The sequence below is a fragment of the Bicyclus anynana genome, chromosome 8, assembly GCF_947172395.1.
Source record: "Bicyclus anynana chromosome 8, ilBicAnyn1.1, whole genome shotgun sequence".
NCBI lineage: Eukaryota > Metazoa > Arthropoda > Insecta > Lepidoptera > Nymphalidae > Bicyclus > Bicyclus anynana.
The window spans coordinates 17281055-17297526 of record NC_069090.1 but is presented as its reverse complement, the minus strand read 5'-3'; the positions used below and the strand labels follow the sequence as shown (position 1 = coordinate 17297526).

Sequence of the window (16472 nt, the reverse complement as noted above, 5' to 3'; positions counted from 1 at the left end):
CCTACGGGAACGGGAACCACGCGGGTGAAACCGCGCGGCGTGTACTAGTAGGCAGATAATAGTGAACGCTTCCTTACAGCCGGGGCTCAGTGCAGTGAGGTGGGAAATGTATCGATTGTTGCCGTGTCGGGGCGAGCGAGGCCGGGATCTAGTGCAGCTGGGTTGAGACGGCTTAAGCACGCCTTGCTCTGATACTAGTGATTACTTATAATCCTAACTAATACCATAAATAGGAATGTGACTTTGTATTTAACTCTTCCACAGCTAAACCACGAAACCGATTTTATGTTTATTTATTTACCGATGGAAAGCTTATACCAATATTATCAGCGAGTAACACAGGCTTACCCTTATCTGATTAAGTTGTAGTGATGGATAAATATTTAAGGTGTTATTTTTTGGTTGCTCTAAACCTACTTATTAATATTAGGAGGTATCAACAAACATGTAAGTTTATCTGCTGCATTCAGTTTAAAATCCTGTCTTTGACTCTCCTACTATTAAATTATTTGGAAAGTTGAAAAAGAAAAATCTTATAAAAGGAAATAACAGTTTTTATCAAAATAAATATAATAGTCGCAGAATCCCCAGCAGTTCTCAAACAGCCTATCAGCTCTGGTTTAGCTGAAGCGAGAACTTTGAAATCCATTACGTGACACTAGGCCGAGAGACGCTCGAATTAATTGGGATTGAAAATTTCAATTTATTTGGTGGACGTCCGCGACTACGTCCAAGTAGATTTTTATAATCTTTGGTTACGTTTTTTTGTGATTCGAACTTTAAAATAAAACTAACTTTAAACTTAGAGCGGCAAAACCGCATGAAAATTGCTTTAATCGATCATTAGCAGAACCTTGCGAATTCACCCACGTAGTTTCTATCGGTGGCAATACGGGGATAAATAATAGCTGTTACTTCCTGATAATATAGCTTTCTAATGGTGAAAGAATTTTTCAAATCGGTCTAGTAGTTTTTGAATTTATAAAAATACAAAACTACAAATCTTTCCTCTCAATGGTAGTGGAGATACGAGTAAGTAATGCTAAAATTGAGACATTTCTCAATCTAGAGGTGGGAAGATCACTGTATTACACACCTAGTCTTGGAGACGGAGAGTAACGTCGTTCCCCGTTATTATCGATATGGTCAAAGAATTAAACATCACCCAAACCGACCTTGTATGGAGTATCGTGGTGAGTTTAAGCTCCATATCCCCTCTCCTATAAAGAGAAAGGCCAGGCCCTGTAGTGGGCCATCAAAAAAAAGAATTATGGCCATATATTTTAAATATGACCAATATTCCTGTTTCCAACTAGTCGGATAATACTGTATTAGGTGTAGGTACGACGATAGACCACCTAGCAGGGATCAAACCCCCTCGGTGATGAGTCCGGCCCCCTTAGCTCTAAGCTATTGAGGCTTACATTAAAATAAAATAAAATAAAATTTATTTATTAAACACACAGTAACGTTATATTATCTGTCGCGGGCTCTCGGCCTATCCTCTGCAACAGAAAGTTTCACGCTCCGGCCCCATTAGTCGCGTGTCAAGCAAACAGCGCCGTGCGAACATCGTAACACTATTAATGTAACTGACTGACAGACACAAATACAAATAACAATTTGTGTCAAACCAGCGGACGCCCAATAGATAGTTTGTTTTTTACTTTGAGACCGATTACATTTGGTAGATTAAATTATATTATTATATGAATAATAAATGGTTATTTACTTTTTTCGCTTTTAGTGGTGAAAAAAAGACTACAGACTTTAAAAGCAAATTACTACTTTGGCTTACTGAAATTGTCAGAAAATTTTAGCGATTAATTAGGAGGTTATTCCCTTCAAAATAAGTAAAAAATTAATCACGCTCATAACTCGAGAACTAAAATATAAGGGACTTATTTTTTACCTTTGAAACCCTCCCATTCCATTACGTTATGCTCAAATCATTAGATTTTCGAAATGTGCAGTTTTTAGCTATCAACTCACCTTATCATAATCTGACGTGCTGGTTGAGTATTTCTCAAGTTAGCTTTTTTTGGTTGCCCTAAACATGCCCAATAATAAGAGCTCATACTTGGTGGAGGTACTCAACAACTGGAAGGTGTCCCTTATGTTTATCTGCCGCGCTCGAGTAACTGCAAAAATCCCCTCTTCGGCTCTCCTACTATTACGTACTCTTGGAGGCATGATTGTAGTCAAGCCTTTACAACATAAAAAAGGCACTATTATTACTTATGTATACTTAATCAAAGTTTTAATAAGTGCTCTTTTTACTGGGCGCCGATTATATTGCCCAGGTGTTATGGCGATAGCACGTGTTGATAGCAAGGCGAGCAATATCGCAAACAATCGCCTACAAATAGACATTGCTCACCGAAGTGTTCTATCGTCACTTTTAGTTTATACCTTCCTAGCTGCCATAATTCCACCAATATCGAGGCATGTATTACGAAACAATTAGACCAGATTAACATAATATTAAAATACTTTACTGGATACATGACAAGTAACCTAACCAGCCCCCTGGTTGCCATGGTAACGGGACGGCGCGCGCATCCAGTCACCACCAAACATCGGAACGGACCAGTCGCGTTCCAAATCCAAATGTAAACAATTACTTGTAAACATTCCATTTTCGAATTGGCGTATCGGAGTGGTGACTTTATTTTTTTTAATTGTGGCGGATTCTATTTGAGTCGTGGGTGTGTGGTAGTTTGATTTGTTGTTGCATGGTGTTATTGTGCTCCCCATTGTGTTATGGTAGCTGGTGCTAAATGGCTGAGGACGTTAAGTGCGGAGGCGGGACGGTGAGTGATTCTGTTTTTTCCTCCTCTTTGAATGCCTACCTACCTGCACTTTATGCAACTTTGGATTACGTTGTATCAAAGGTTAAGGTTATTTTGTCATAAACTATAGGTTTTAACCTACCTCTGACCTACCTTCGTATTACTTTGTAAATTAACCGCTTTTTTAACTAGCAGCAGGCTAATTCACTATCTTTGACGTAATGTTGACATAATATACCTACGAAATTATGATTCTATGTAACAAATGTCATCCGGTGCTTACTGGTAGATATTTTATAGTGAATAGACCAGCTGGTGATGATCTTGACCACACCTGTGAAGAATAAAACAATAAAAAATATGAAGCTGTTTTCGAGTTTAAGTGAGAGAAACCTATCATTCATATGATCCCGGAATTGGTTCCACTTGTGGATGTAGTAGTAATATGACAGACTAGCTAACGCCGCGCGGTTTCACCCGCGTGGTTCCCGTTCCCGTAGGAATATGGGCCTATAGCCTTCCTCGATAAATAAGCTATCTAACACTGAATAGTTTCTCAAATAGGACCAGTAGTTCCTGAGATAAGCGCGTTCAATCAAATAAACAAACAAACTCTTCAGCTTGATAATATTAGTATAGATGCTGCAGCACGCTAACTTGAGAATGACTGGATATTTGTTTTTATTCTATACAGCGGTGGTTCCACTTTTATATGTAAGCTAGTTGACCTGGCAAATGTTGTTCTGCCATAATTAATTTCTTTGATACACAAAATCGCGAATAAAAAATGAGCGTAGGAGTATGAGGGTCAAGAATTATGTTATTATAACTACATAAAATATTAAAAAAAAACTATATATTGGTCGAGCCTCGGAGGAGTGTGACTACAAACACTTTGACATACAACATTTTTATATTAGGTATATAAGATTTAAGCCAGTTTTAAGTACACCGATATATTTTATTATACGATAAAAAATAATTACTTATCCAAATCTGTCTAATCGGTAATCGGTGAACTTTTCTACTTACATAAAAAAACGAGACAGTGGTGGCTGGTGGGAGGCTTCGGCCGTGGCTAGTTACCACCCTACCGACAAAGACATACCGCCAAGCGATTTAGCGTTCCGATACGATGCCGTGTAGAAACCGAAAGGGGTGCGGATTTTTATCCTCCTCCTAATAGGTTAGCCCGCTTCCATCTTAGATTGCATCATTACTTACTATTAGGTGAGATTGTAGTCAAGGGCTAACTTGTAGAGAATAAAAAAAAGATGCCATAACAAGGTTGAAGGGGCTTATGTTCAGCAATGGACGTCCATCGGCTGATGATGATGATGATATATTCCGACGAATGGAATTTCCTTCTTCTATTTCGCTGTCGTAAGAATTACCAATAAATAAGCTTTTCAGAGCTGAAAATGAGAAAATGCGTCACACCTGAGTTATTCAAAATTCTTGAAAGCTGAATAACGACCTCTGGCATTTCTCCACGGAGCACAGCAAAATACATAACGTACATACAAAGTAATGCCTGCTTTCATTCAATATTTGAAACTCATGAATTGAAACTCAGGAATTAAAGCTCGAATTCAAAAAAGAATGGAAATCTAAAGACTACTTCTAAAAACTTGAAAGCTTTGATTTTTCCAAAAAAAACTTCTAATTCCATATAGATAGAATTGTCATTTTTTGAAAGCATATTTACGCGCTATTTGAACTCACGCTCTTCTTATTTGAAACCGCATAGATTATCTACTAGACCATCGAGGCAGAGGCGAAAACAATCAACAGCATGTAATCGATCAGCCCGCAGTGTAGTAATTGAATGTTCGACAATTCGCACTCGTATTTATAGACCGAGAGCCTGCGACCGCCCGGTTTACGTAATTTTATTAAAGCTGAAAGTTTGTCAGCCCATACTACTAACTGCCACAGAGAAGTATTGTACGATAACGATAAAGATAACAACTTTAAAAGTTCTGGAGAAAGTTTGTCACGAAGTTAAATGTCTTAGAATGTGATTTCTCATTAATATATCGAAGAAACATTTGTTTTTTAATAAAACTATTGAGGGCTTAGATATCTGTTACCTACTAAGCGAAAGCTAAACTCTAGTCTCAAAATAATCAAATTTTGTTTTGCAGCGAGAATCATGTATATTCACCTTGAATCGTCAATACATAAACTGTATTGTAAACTGTATGTAATTAAGTAAATGAAAAATAAAGTCGTAAAGACTTTATTTTTCACAAGTTTGGAAGAGTTTCTCACGCACTTTAATCTAAAAAGAAGGAGTCCACAACAAACTCTTTTAATATTTTTCTACTTTTTACAATCATAAGCTGACACAGATTTTATGAAATGACGAACGTTTGACCACCACTGGCTCTGCGACTAGTAGGTAAACCTCAATTAACCGGGGTATAGCCGACAATCGTTCCACTGTGGGATTTAAAAATAGAACACCCAGAATTCATTCTACCCTCACAGGCGCGAACTATTCAATTAGATTTTGATACGGAAAATTCAAAATTGGGAGTTAGGAATCTAGCGCCATTTGAATTATAATTGAAACCGATTTCTGTTTTCACACGCTTTTTATCACCGATCTAATGAATCTTTTTAATAATATATACATTATAAATTTAAATAAATTAGTATTTTTGTAACACAGAGTAAAGATCATACAGAATGAGTCTATACAAGCAGCGTGTTGAAGCCGATGAAACCCATTAAAAACCCCCAAATGTCTCCTGGACATCCGCATATGCAAACTTCTTTCATAATTTGTATTTCAAAATTTAACACATTTTACAATAATTACTTATATTAATAAAATAAATAAAAATAAAAAAAAATAAAAAACTTATATTAATATTTACTTACTTATATTTATTTAGCTCTTATTTATTTAGCTTTAGTGAACAGTTTTTAAAATATTTACAAACTTATGACGCCATTTTTCTTGAAAAATATTGAAAGTAACTGATGCGGCAAGTTACTGATGCGACGTTTCGTATCGTACTGACTCGAGAATGTATTGGTTTTGAATTTTGTATTTGTAGCGGCTACGACACCGTCGTGTTCCGTGCGCTCCATCTGCCAATTATTCTTAACCTGTGGTTTGTAAGTGACAAATTTGGAAGCTAAATTGGCATTGTTCTAATCTAAATACAATATTATTATATATGATGACGTCTCTGTGTGTCTACGTAGATCACAGATACAACAAGTAAGTAGCAAGTATTTGCGAAGACGAGCTCAGTTTAATGTTCTGTTTGCGTTTGCGCTAACACTGTGTAATTGATTCCAACAGTTTACATTATACTGTAAACTTGCGCGCAAATTAATTCAGAAACTACAACAACGTTCGTGTTCTGTGGAAGCTGCTAAATGAGATCTTTTGATCTTAATTCAAGAAGTTAATTTCATCTCGTGCGGTTTTGATTGGCGTTTATTTCTGCGCATAATATATTATTATATACGGTTCTATCTACGTGCTTAACTAGGGTAGGCACATAAGGCTTAGAGTCACACAGTAGAGAAGGCGATAGAACGAGCTACCCTGTATACACATTTAATACAAAAATTTCTTTCTTCCAACGATCCTATATCGTAATAAGTCCTCAGGGTAGGCACTAGGCAGCGCATTTTTGCAATGCCGTGCGTGTTGTATAGTGTAGCTTTACAAGCTTACACACGCGCTGCATAAGTGGCATAAGCGAGCTCGCGCGCTAAGCGGCCACTGGTCGTTAGCCGTGGTCGCAAAGGCCATGGTTTGGCTGAGACTATATTTACGACCACGACCACGACCATGAAGTGGGCAATTGTCGGATTACTGTAGTTGTTAATCTGCGCGCGGAATACTGGCTAGCCAGGACGTATGTGTCACAAAACTATAGTGAGCAAAACCTCATAGCAGACTATACTTAGCTTAGCTAGTCGTGCGTGACTAGTGACCAGTAGCGTAGCATGCCTTGAAGGGGCTTTGTATCAAAATTAGGGGGCCCAATAGACAAGCGGCAAATCCGACAATTTTCCCAAAAAGCTCCCAATTCCCTTACTCAAAAAATTTTACATCTTGTGTAATACGTTATAACAAATATTTTGGTACTCATTTTACATAGGTAAGGTATAGGTTACATGTTGGTTGTTTTGTTTTTTTCTGGAAGCACATTTTTGCTGTCACACGTCAGAGGCCCCTGAAGTCCGGGGCTCCGTATCATTGATTGCTAGTGACCCAAACACTTTTTCTACTTTAATTTCTTACTTCTGTTTGAGTGATATAGATTTAAAGAACATTAAAATAAATAGCTTCGGTGTAAAGCGAAGAGAATAATAGGTATAAAATATTTTAATGGGTATTAAAAGTTTTATTATCCGCACAAGAACCAAAATACCGACATGGCTGAGCGAGTCACAAAATTGAAATGGTAATAGACGGAAACGTTGGAGTCCCAAGGTGTGACCCCGCATCGGAAAGCGCAGTGTTGGGCGACCCCCCACTAGGTCGACCGAGGTACTCAAGGAGGTTGCAGGGAGTCGCTGGATGCTGGAGGCTCAAGACCGTGTTGTTTGGAAGTCCATGCAAGATATCTATATCCAGCGGTGGACGTCCATCGGCTATTAATGATGGCGATGAAAAGTTTTATTATGAAGCCATCTTAGACCATTAATAAGAAAGCCATACATGAAAACTGTTTCATCAATATATAGGCATTTGCATTTGTAAGAGACTTTAAATAGATGATGTGAGATGAGTTCTAACAAAGTTAGACGACTTGTTTTATTATAAGCAATTCTTCGAAATGTTTACTCAACATTAATTTATTTCTATTAGGCTTAGTTTACAAGCACTTTTGAAACGTCAAGTTATGTCATGTTATGGCGATAATTAAAGTCGAAAAGTAAAAATTAAAATTACGAAGGTTCCATAACGGGGAGGGGTTATTTTGTGTTTAATGCTATTTAGAGTAATTTGCATCACTTGAACCTAAACAAAACATAAAGAAGCGATACAATAGTCGGGGTTAGACTGTTTTACATGTGTTTCGCGGTAAGGACCCTCATTAAAGAAGGTCATTAGTCGTGAGAATTTCACCAGCGGTCGCAAACTGCGGCCCGTCTGTCGAAATACGGTCGAATACGTCAACACAACACAACCTAAGTACTCTTAGTAATTTAGTGTTACGTTATTCTTTATATGAGTAGCAGACGCACCACGGGTTCATCCGTGTAGTTACCGTGGGAATCATCATCATCATCATCATCATTATCAACCCATATTCGGCTCACTGCTGAGCTCGAGTCTCCTCTCAGAATGAGAGGGGTTAGGCCAACAGTCCTCCGCGCTGGCCCAATGCGGATTGGCAGACTTCACACACACAGAGAATCAAGAAAATTCTCTGGTATGCAGGTTTTCTCACGATGTTTTCCTTTACCGTTTGAGACAAGTGATATTTAATTTCTTAAAATACACACAACTGAAAAGTTGGAGGTGATCCCGTACCGGATTCGAACCCAGAGCCTCCGGAATCGAAGGCAGAGGCCATATCCACTGGGCTATCACCGTGGGAATACGGAGATAAAATATAGCCTACGTTCATCATTGATAATAAAGGACTATAATGGTGACAGAATTTTTCAACAGTACTGTAGTTTGATAGCCTGTACAATACTCGTACAGTTCAAACAAACAAACAAATCTTTCCTCTTACAACATTACTTTACTAGCAAACGCTCGGGATTTCGTTTATGAAAAAGTCAGTGTAATCTTTTATTCCATTTGAATACCATTAAAATTCTCGTTTCAACGATCGGGAGTCAATTTACCAATTATCGTGAATATAATTTGAAAAATTACAATTTTAACAAAGTTTTTAATGCCCTTTGTTAACACCAAAAGTTAACCCATTAATCGTTGCTCATGATATTTTATGCATCAATTTTCATAAATATTAAGTACCTACTAGTATATTATATAGCTTGTAAAAATAAGTCACTTGTGGACAAGCAGTGTTGCGATGTTATCAGCGCACGCCACCGTGTCAACACTCGCTATCTGACACGCGCCCGCCTGTGACAGATGTGTCATCGTTAAAAAAACGCTTTTTTTGGTTAACGAGATCCCGAAAAACACTTGTAGTACACACAAGCAGTGTTTGTTACGTAACATGCATTTATTCCCTTATTGTATGACGATATTGCAGGCGCTTCTTGCTCGTGGTGCTGCAGATTTACTGACGAGGCTCTGGTGACCGACTAATGACTATAACTAACTATTCTCATATGGCTAGATTTTTATAAATGGCACAGGCCGGTGTCGGGCAGCAGTGACACCGGTGTAGACAAACCTAGCCCTGCGAATGACCAACCCGCATGCCCGGCGGCAGTGACCTCATGGATACCAAAACCAAAAGATATACGTATGTATATTTTTGACTTTATCGTATGTATGACAATGATTTAGCAAATCACCAGGAAGCAGTTGAGCCATCATTTGTCCAGTCAGCTAGTAGAAGAAAATTTTTACATTTATTACAAGTAGGGCTGTAACCTAGACCGACAGCAATCCTTATTTATTTGACTCCCACCGGAAAGTGTAAACAAGCTCTGATAAGCAAACACTGACAACGCGGATTGACAAGTATACAGTTGGCCAATTATCTTATTATAATATATTTTACCCGCGTAGTTCCCATTGCCATAGAATATAGGGATAAAATATAGCCTATGCTAGTCCCTTATATCTTACCTTTCCATTGGTGAAACCAAAACCAAAAAAATTCAAATCGGTCAGATTAAACGTGCTGCCGTATGCGTGAGTGAAAGGGAAGCCATACAGTGTGACACTGTAACGCCTTACGTTACGAAGCGGTTTACCTTCGAATTTATCACTTCAAAAATTTGGGCTGGGTGTATCAGCTCCATTACATCACTCTGTACTATTATAGTAGCAGAGGCTTGCATGACGATAGTTCTTCCCTTGATGAACTATTTAAAGTAGTCTAACAAACTGTAACAAGTACCGAGCCTACTGTAAGACCTCTATAACGTGGTTAATGCTTTTTCTTCAAGGCTTCACAAGGCTGTTTATTTTATGCTTAACTGAAAACAAAACCTTCTCTTTAAAAATATTTAATAATGAAAATTTTCCGCATCTACTCGTAGTGTTCGTAAATATCTATATTCTAATTATTATTTCTTCTCGATAGTCCCTTGATTTGAGTAGGTTATTCACTAGTTTGAGAGTAATTAGGAAAAGATTACCTTAGAGCTCGAATGCGAGCAACCGGCCATAATTTGAGACCCAACAGTTTAGTACGACACGGGCGGAGTTCGTACGCAGTATTTCGATTGCATACGACAAAAAACACAGAGACCACACGGTGCTACGTGCAATTTGGTACTTCTAGACTTCTTGTATTAATTTGATTTAATCCTTGTGTGTCAAAAGTCAACAACTTGTTATTATTAAGTTCGTGGCCTAGTGCGAGTATCTGTGAAGCCATGTTACCAAGGTGGTTAGGGAGCTGTTTCCTGACGGCTAGGTGGGTTGGCGGCATAGAAGGGTAAGTTTACTCATGATTGCTTTCGTTTCAGTGGTAAAAACCTATTTTCTACCCACCCCCTAGTAGGAAAATATCGATTTCCATAACCAGCTATAGAGTTCAAAGTTCTATTCCTGTGGAACAATCCACAATTATGTCGTATAACTGTGTTGCGTCGAACCTACCATCTAAAAATGTTAGTACGAAGTAGGTATTTTGGATCCTCATTATGTGGATGTATCTATTTATTTTTAACCTAACTTCCTTAAAACTCTGTTCGAAAGATCACTCATCAAACAGACATACAAAGAAGATTGGCAGGAATAGTTTATGGTTAATAGACGTCTGCTAAAAACGGATTTTGCTACAGGGTCGGGTTAAGGTCGTATAAGGCTCTTTGCAAGTTTGTAGAAAAAAATGACGAAGTAGCAGGCATCAACTGGTTATTTATAAATATTATCACACGAGACCCAAAAAGGGTACCAGTTGGGTCACAGCTTGTCACATAAGCCCCATCTCGGGTTTAACTGGGTCTGGGCCGGTCCGGACCCTCGGATACGTGTAATGGCGGGCGGGTGACGGCCCAATCCTAAAAGACCTCCAGTTTTACACGCGTAAGCCGAGATCTAGGCTAGGATACATTTTTTCATTATATATCCTTGTTTATGTTACGGTTTTTTATTCCGATGAAAGTTATATTTTGTCTAGTGGTTGTCGCTAATAAATCATATAAACTCCTCATAAGATATATAATGCTTTTCTCTGTTACGATTTAATTCACAAACTACTGAAACAATTTTTTAAAATGTTTCACCATTAGAAAGCTACATCTTCACTGAGTAACGTAGGCTATAGGTACTTTATTTCCGTATTCGCACAGGTACGGGAACTACTCAGGCCTAGGCCACGTCTGATAGTTCTTTTTTTTTTGGGCGATATGATTATTTTGTCTTTTAACATTTTTGACCACAAAATTAATTTGAGTCACTCTCTTTTGACAGCCGCAAGTCCGTAGTTTGTATTGAAACAATCTCGAGCTCTCTGTTCACTGGTTTTTAATTAAAAGTCATTGAAATTCGCTTTACGATACCTCGTCCTTATAATAATATTTTTCTTCGATACAGTTTTCTTTGACGAACAACTATTTTTCTTTATCTAAGAAATACTGAGACTGAAGTTCGTAACTGAATATTGACTTCTCTGTTTCTTTTATTTAGTTTATCAGTAACTTGTGCATTGAATTTTAAATAAAGATCTGGACCATTAGCAAAACGTAATGATGGCTGTATACAATACATACCTACAACTAGGTACGTATTATAAAATGAGTCCTACACTGCGTCTATTAGTCTGTTAGCGATGAGCTCGAAAAGTAAACGGATAAGCTAAATGGATATTTGGAAAGAGCAATTAACTCCAAAAACTAATATCCAAAGCAGATCTAGTATATGGGTAAGTACTTAACTTTGGCAGGGCAAAGGAACAACATGAGCGGAGAAGGAAGAATGTTTAATTGAAAGAAAAAAAAAATTAAAATTAAAAGAAAAATCAAGATCTTTAGAATATTGTAACTGCTTTAATATTTTTTCACTAAATCTTAAAATAAAAAAATACAACAAAAATAAAATTAGATAAAAATCCTTAGCAATCTATACTAATATTAAAAGGATAGATTTGATTGTGTGATGGTAAGTTTCCATTGAATAGGCTCTGTAACTACTAAACCGATTTGAAAAAATCTTTGCCTGTTGGAAAGTTACACTATCCCCAAGTGCTTTAAGCTATATTTTATCCCCGTATTCCTACGGGAACGGAAACCACGCGGGTGGAACCGCGCAGCGTCTGCTAGTGTTATTATAAATGCGAAAGTACAGGTCTGACTGTCTGATTGATATCCTTTTACGGCTAAACCACTTAATCGATTTAGATGAAATTAAGTATAAGTTATAAGAGATAAATTAGACATTGGAGCAGAACATAGGCTAATTTTTATCCCGGAAAAATCTTCCCGCAGAGTTAGTAAAAACAGACGATGTCGCGGGCATTCGCTACTAATATTATAAAGGTTAATTGTTAATTGCAAGGTCCAGTCATGACCGCAAACTTGCTGACTCAGCCACCCCGTGCTATTGTCGTAAACTCATTAAGCCATTCTTTTGTCATTAAACGCTGCAGCGGCTAATGAGACTGTGTTTAAAAGTCATTTAACGTTTTACAATGAGAAGTTTTTCGAAAAATTTAAACTTCATTATAGTGATACTAACGAGGAAAGTTATTTGAAGTCTGATAAAATTTAATAATCTTAAACAGATTTTGTTTTTTTTTTTTACTTTTTTTATTCTTTATAAGTTAGCCCTTGACTACAATCTCACCTGATGGTAAGTGATGATGCAATCCTCAAACCTCAATCGGCTCAGCTGGGTATCGAACCCAGGACCTCCGTCTTGTAAATCCACCGCGCATACCATTGCGCCACGGAGTCCGTCAAAAATGTTACAAAGAATTCGACCAGTTTTATTATAAGTATAGATAGATAGATAGATTATTATAAGTATAGATAAATATAGATAGATAGATAGATAAATGATTGATTGATTGTTGCTCAATCGATCAATCAATGATTTCGAATTTATGGTTCTAACTAGCGGACGCCCGCGACTTCGTCCGCGTAAATTTCGATGTCAACTTTACTACTACCCCTACATCTATCCTACCCCTACCCTACCCCTACCCCCACCCTACGCCTACCCTACCCCTACCCTACCCTTACCTTACCTACACCCTACCCCCATCCTACCCCTACCCTACCCCTACCCTGCCACTTCCCTATCCTACCCGTACCTCTACCCTACCACTACCCTACCTCTACCCCTACCCTACCACTACTCTAAATAGAGACTTCTATGCTAATAATATAAAGAGGTAAAGTTCGTGTGGTTGTAAGAGGTAATCTCTGGATCTACTGGACCGATTTGGAAAATTGTTTTACCAATAGAAAGCTACGTTATTTGCGAGTGTCATAAGCTATGTTTGATCCCCATATTCACACGGGAACGAGAACTACATAAATGAAAGCGCCGGGCGTCATATAGCGGAATTTCTGCGTCTTTTAGAAATTTTGTATTATCTCCGAAACTATTTAAGTAATTAACATACTGTAAAGGGCAAATCTTATCTCCATAATATCCTTGTGATTATTAAATAATTTATTTTAATAAGGATTAAAGTTTAGTTGTATAAATAATGACGTAAACCTAAGTATATAAAATTAATAATTTTTAAAACACAAAAGGTACTATATCTGCTAATATATAGAAGGTAGATATATGATGTCGCGGACTTTTTTGTAGAACTTTTAAAGATACATAAAGTCTCCATACATTAATTTCAATTTTACACAATAGTTAAGGCAGCGCATGCGAATAAGTCTGTTTAAGAGGATTTTCAGTCCGACCTGTATGACAAAAACTGTGATAACTCGGCTAATATATATGATATCAATATAAAATATAGCCTATAGCACTCCCCGATAATGTAGCATTCTACTGGTGAAAGAATTTTTAAAATCGAACCAGTAGTTCCGAAGATTACCCCATTTAAAAAATGTGACAAACTTACAAACTTACAAACTTTACCTCTTTATAATATTAGTATAGATTAGTATAGATATACAAATGGGTTGACAAGTCTTTCCCTCCGTTTATCCACCGGGGATATTATATCCACCGGCGTGCCCATGTGCGGTGAGTGGATAAAACGAGTGTGGGGGATAAACGTTTTATCCTGTCCCCGTGGATAAATTTCTCCCTTGCCCGTGCTAGCCCTGCTGGGTGACATTGTCGCATGGGTTTGTCGGATTTTCGCGGATGATAGCAAAATAAATAAATCATTATATAATCATGATGAACTTCCGCAAAGTAACGCCTGCTTCTATCCAATATTTAAAAGTGAGTTTGTTTATTTGTTTGTTTCTCTCTCGGTTGAGGGCATTATTTAGATCTTCATAAAATAGTTCAACATTCTCGTTAGTAGGATTATGGAATACATAGTAAAAGTAATGTTCTCGCGATGGAAAAAGAAAGCTCCTGAAAGTTCCTAAAAGCGGACGAAGCCGTGGGCAATTGCTAGTTATATTAAATTTAGCCGTACTTTGTGAGCTTTTCACTAAATGTATATGAAATAATACGTTTACGGTACTTGTTACTGAATAGATTTCTTATGTTTTTGTCATATCTGTTAATTCCTCCTTATCTCTGAAACGGCTGAACTGATTTTGACGCGACTTTTACTGGCAGATGATGATTATAAGAATACAATACACATATGCCTAACTTACCACTTTTACTGAAAAAAAAAAAACATTTTCTTTTTCTTCTTTTTACGCGGTTAGCTAGTTAACTTATAAAAATAACTACAAAAAAGAGAACATTCTGACAACAGAACTAACATAAGAGTGTAGTAATTATTAAACAGATTATTTGCTGTCCTCGGTACCAACCACTCCTATGCAAATATGAAAAAAATAAGATTGAAGCTTATTAAAGTTTTCTTTCAATTACATCGTAGCAGGCCAGACTTATTTATTCTTTAGCCTATTCTCTGCAACAATTGTAATAATCTTATACACATGAATTATTATAATGTACAAGGGTATGAACAAGGATAATATACGCTCGGGAAATCAAAATTTATAAAGGGGCTGAAACAAGGGTCAAAATTATCAACGTTTTCATAACGGGGCCGGTTCTGACGAGCCCCTATATAGGGAATATTATTTTAAAAGACTGTATGGTTTAACAGAGCAACTACCTCGCAGAGTGTACAAGGAATACCTCGTGCTATGCGCTTCCCTGTGCAATCTATACTAATATTATAAAGCTGAAGAGTTTGTTTGTTTGATTGAACGCGCTAATCTCAGGAACTACTGGTCCGATTTGAAAATTTTTTCAGCGTTAGATAGCCCATTTATCGAGGAAGGCTGTAAGCTATATATTATCCCCGTATTCCTACAGGGACGGGAACCACGCGGGACAGTAAGGCATAAGTGCCTCATGTGCATTTAATGTTTACGACAAAGGTTCAGACACTTTGGCAGGAATGCAGTAATACTTAATAGCTTAATCAACTCTCTCCAGAGCTAACATGCCTCTACGGCCACTCTCTCAAGTCTGCTCAGGTTTCGAAAAATGTTAAGAAAATGTAAGAAAAGTGTCTCGCGAAATGTTGCCACGACACTAAATGTCGTGCTGAAACTGAAGGACTAAACTGAACTGAAGGAATTAACTCTTTACATTAGGACAAATAAGTCTGGACCTTTGTTACCTATATCCCAAAGCCATCATGATCCAAATTTTTGACGGCCTCCGTAGCGCAGTGGTATGCGCGGTGGATTTACAAAACGGAGGTCCTGGGTTCGATCCCCGATTGGGCAGATTGAGATTTGGTCCAGGTCTGGCTGGTGGGAGGCTTCGGCCGTGGCTAGTTACCACCCTACCGGCAAGGACGTACCGCCAAGCGACTTAGCGTTCCGGTACGATGCCGTGTAGAAACCGAAATGGGTGTGGATTTTCATCCTCCACCTTACAAGTTAGCCCGCTTCCGTCTAAGACTACATCACCACTTACCATCAGGTGAGATTGTAGTCAAGGGCTAACTTGTAAAGAATAAAAAAAAAAAAAACTCCTTAAGAAGTATCTATGGTAGAAGCATAGGCTGCAGGGTTTTCAGTTGCTTTATAATGACGAAAACGACATTACTGGATCTTGGTGTAGATTCGCTTTTTCAACGCGCCATCAGGTGTGCACTGGCCCTTATTAAATAGGTAAGTCAGCTTATAGTTTACGTATTCGAACTATATATATCAATAGATATTAATAGATAGATCGGCTTGCATGAACCCTTCGCTGCCGCTACCCATCAACAAAAATTAGCAGATCACATGAATGATGTCATTTGCTATTTATAGCAGCTAACAAACACTAAGTTGCCTATTAATTAGCCTATAGTCAAATACTAATGTTTATCAATCTAAGACTAAACATTGCGTCTCCATTCATTTTGATCCTTAATTGCTCAATTTAATTGTTGTTTGACTATTTTAGATATGTAATCAAAATGATTTGTGTGA

At 37.6% G+C, this 16472-nt stretch overlaps 1 protein-coding gene across 1 annotated transcript in view; it reads left to right on the top strand.

The window, feature by feature from the left end:
- Positions 1-2569: 2569 nt before the first annotated feature.
- The window catches only part of LOC112048608 (calcium/calmodulin-dependent protein kinase kinase 1), a 142433-nt gene continuing 128530 nt past the window's right edge, over positions 2570-16472 (top strand). The window contains exon 1 of the mRNA XM_052882991.1: positions 2570-2813. Within this exon, the coding sequence (XP_052738951.1) occupies positions 2781-2813 (33 nt within the window). The 5' untranslated portion in view covers positions 2570-2780. The remainder of the gene's footprint in view (positions 2814-16472) is intronic.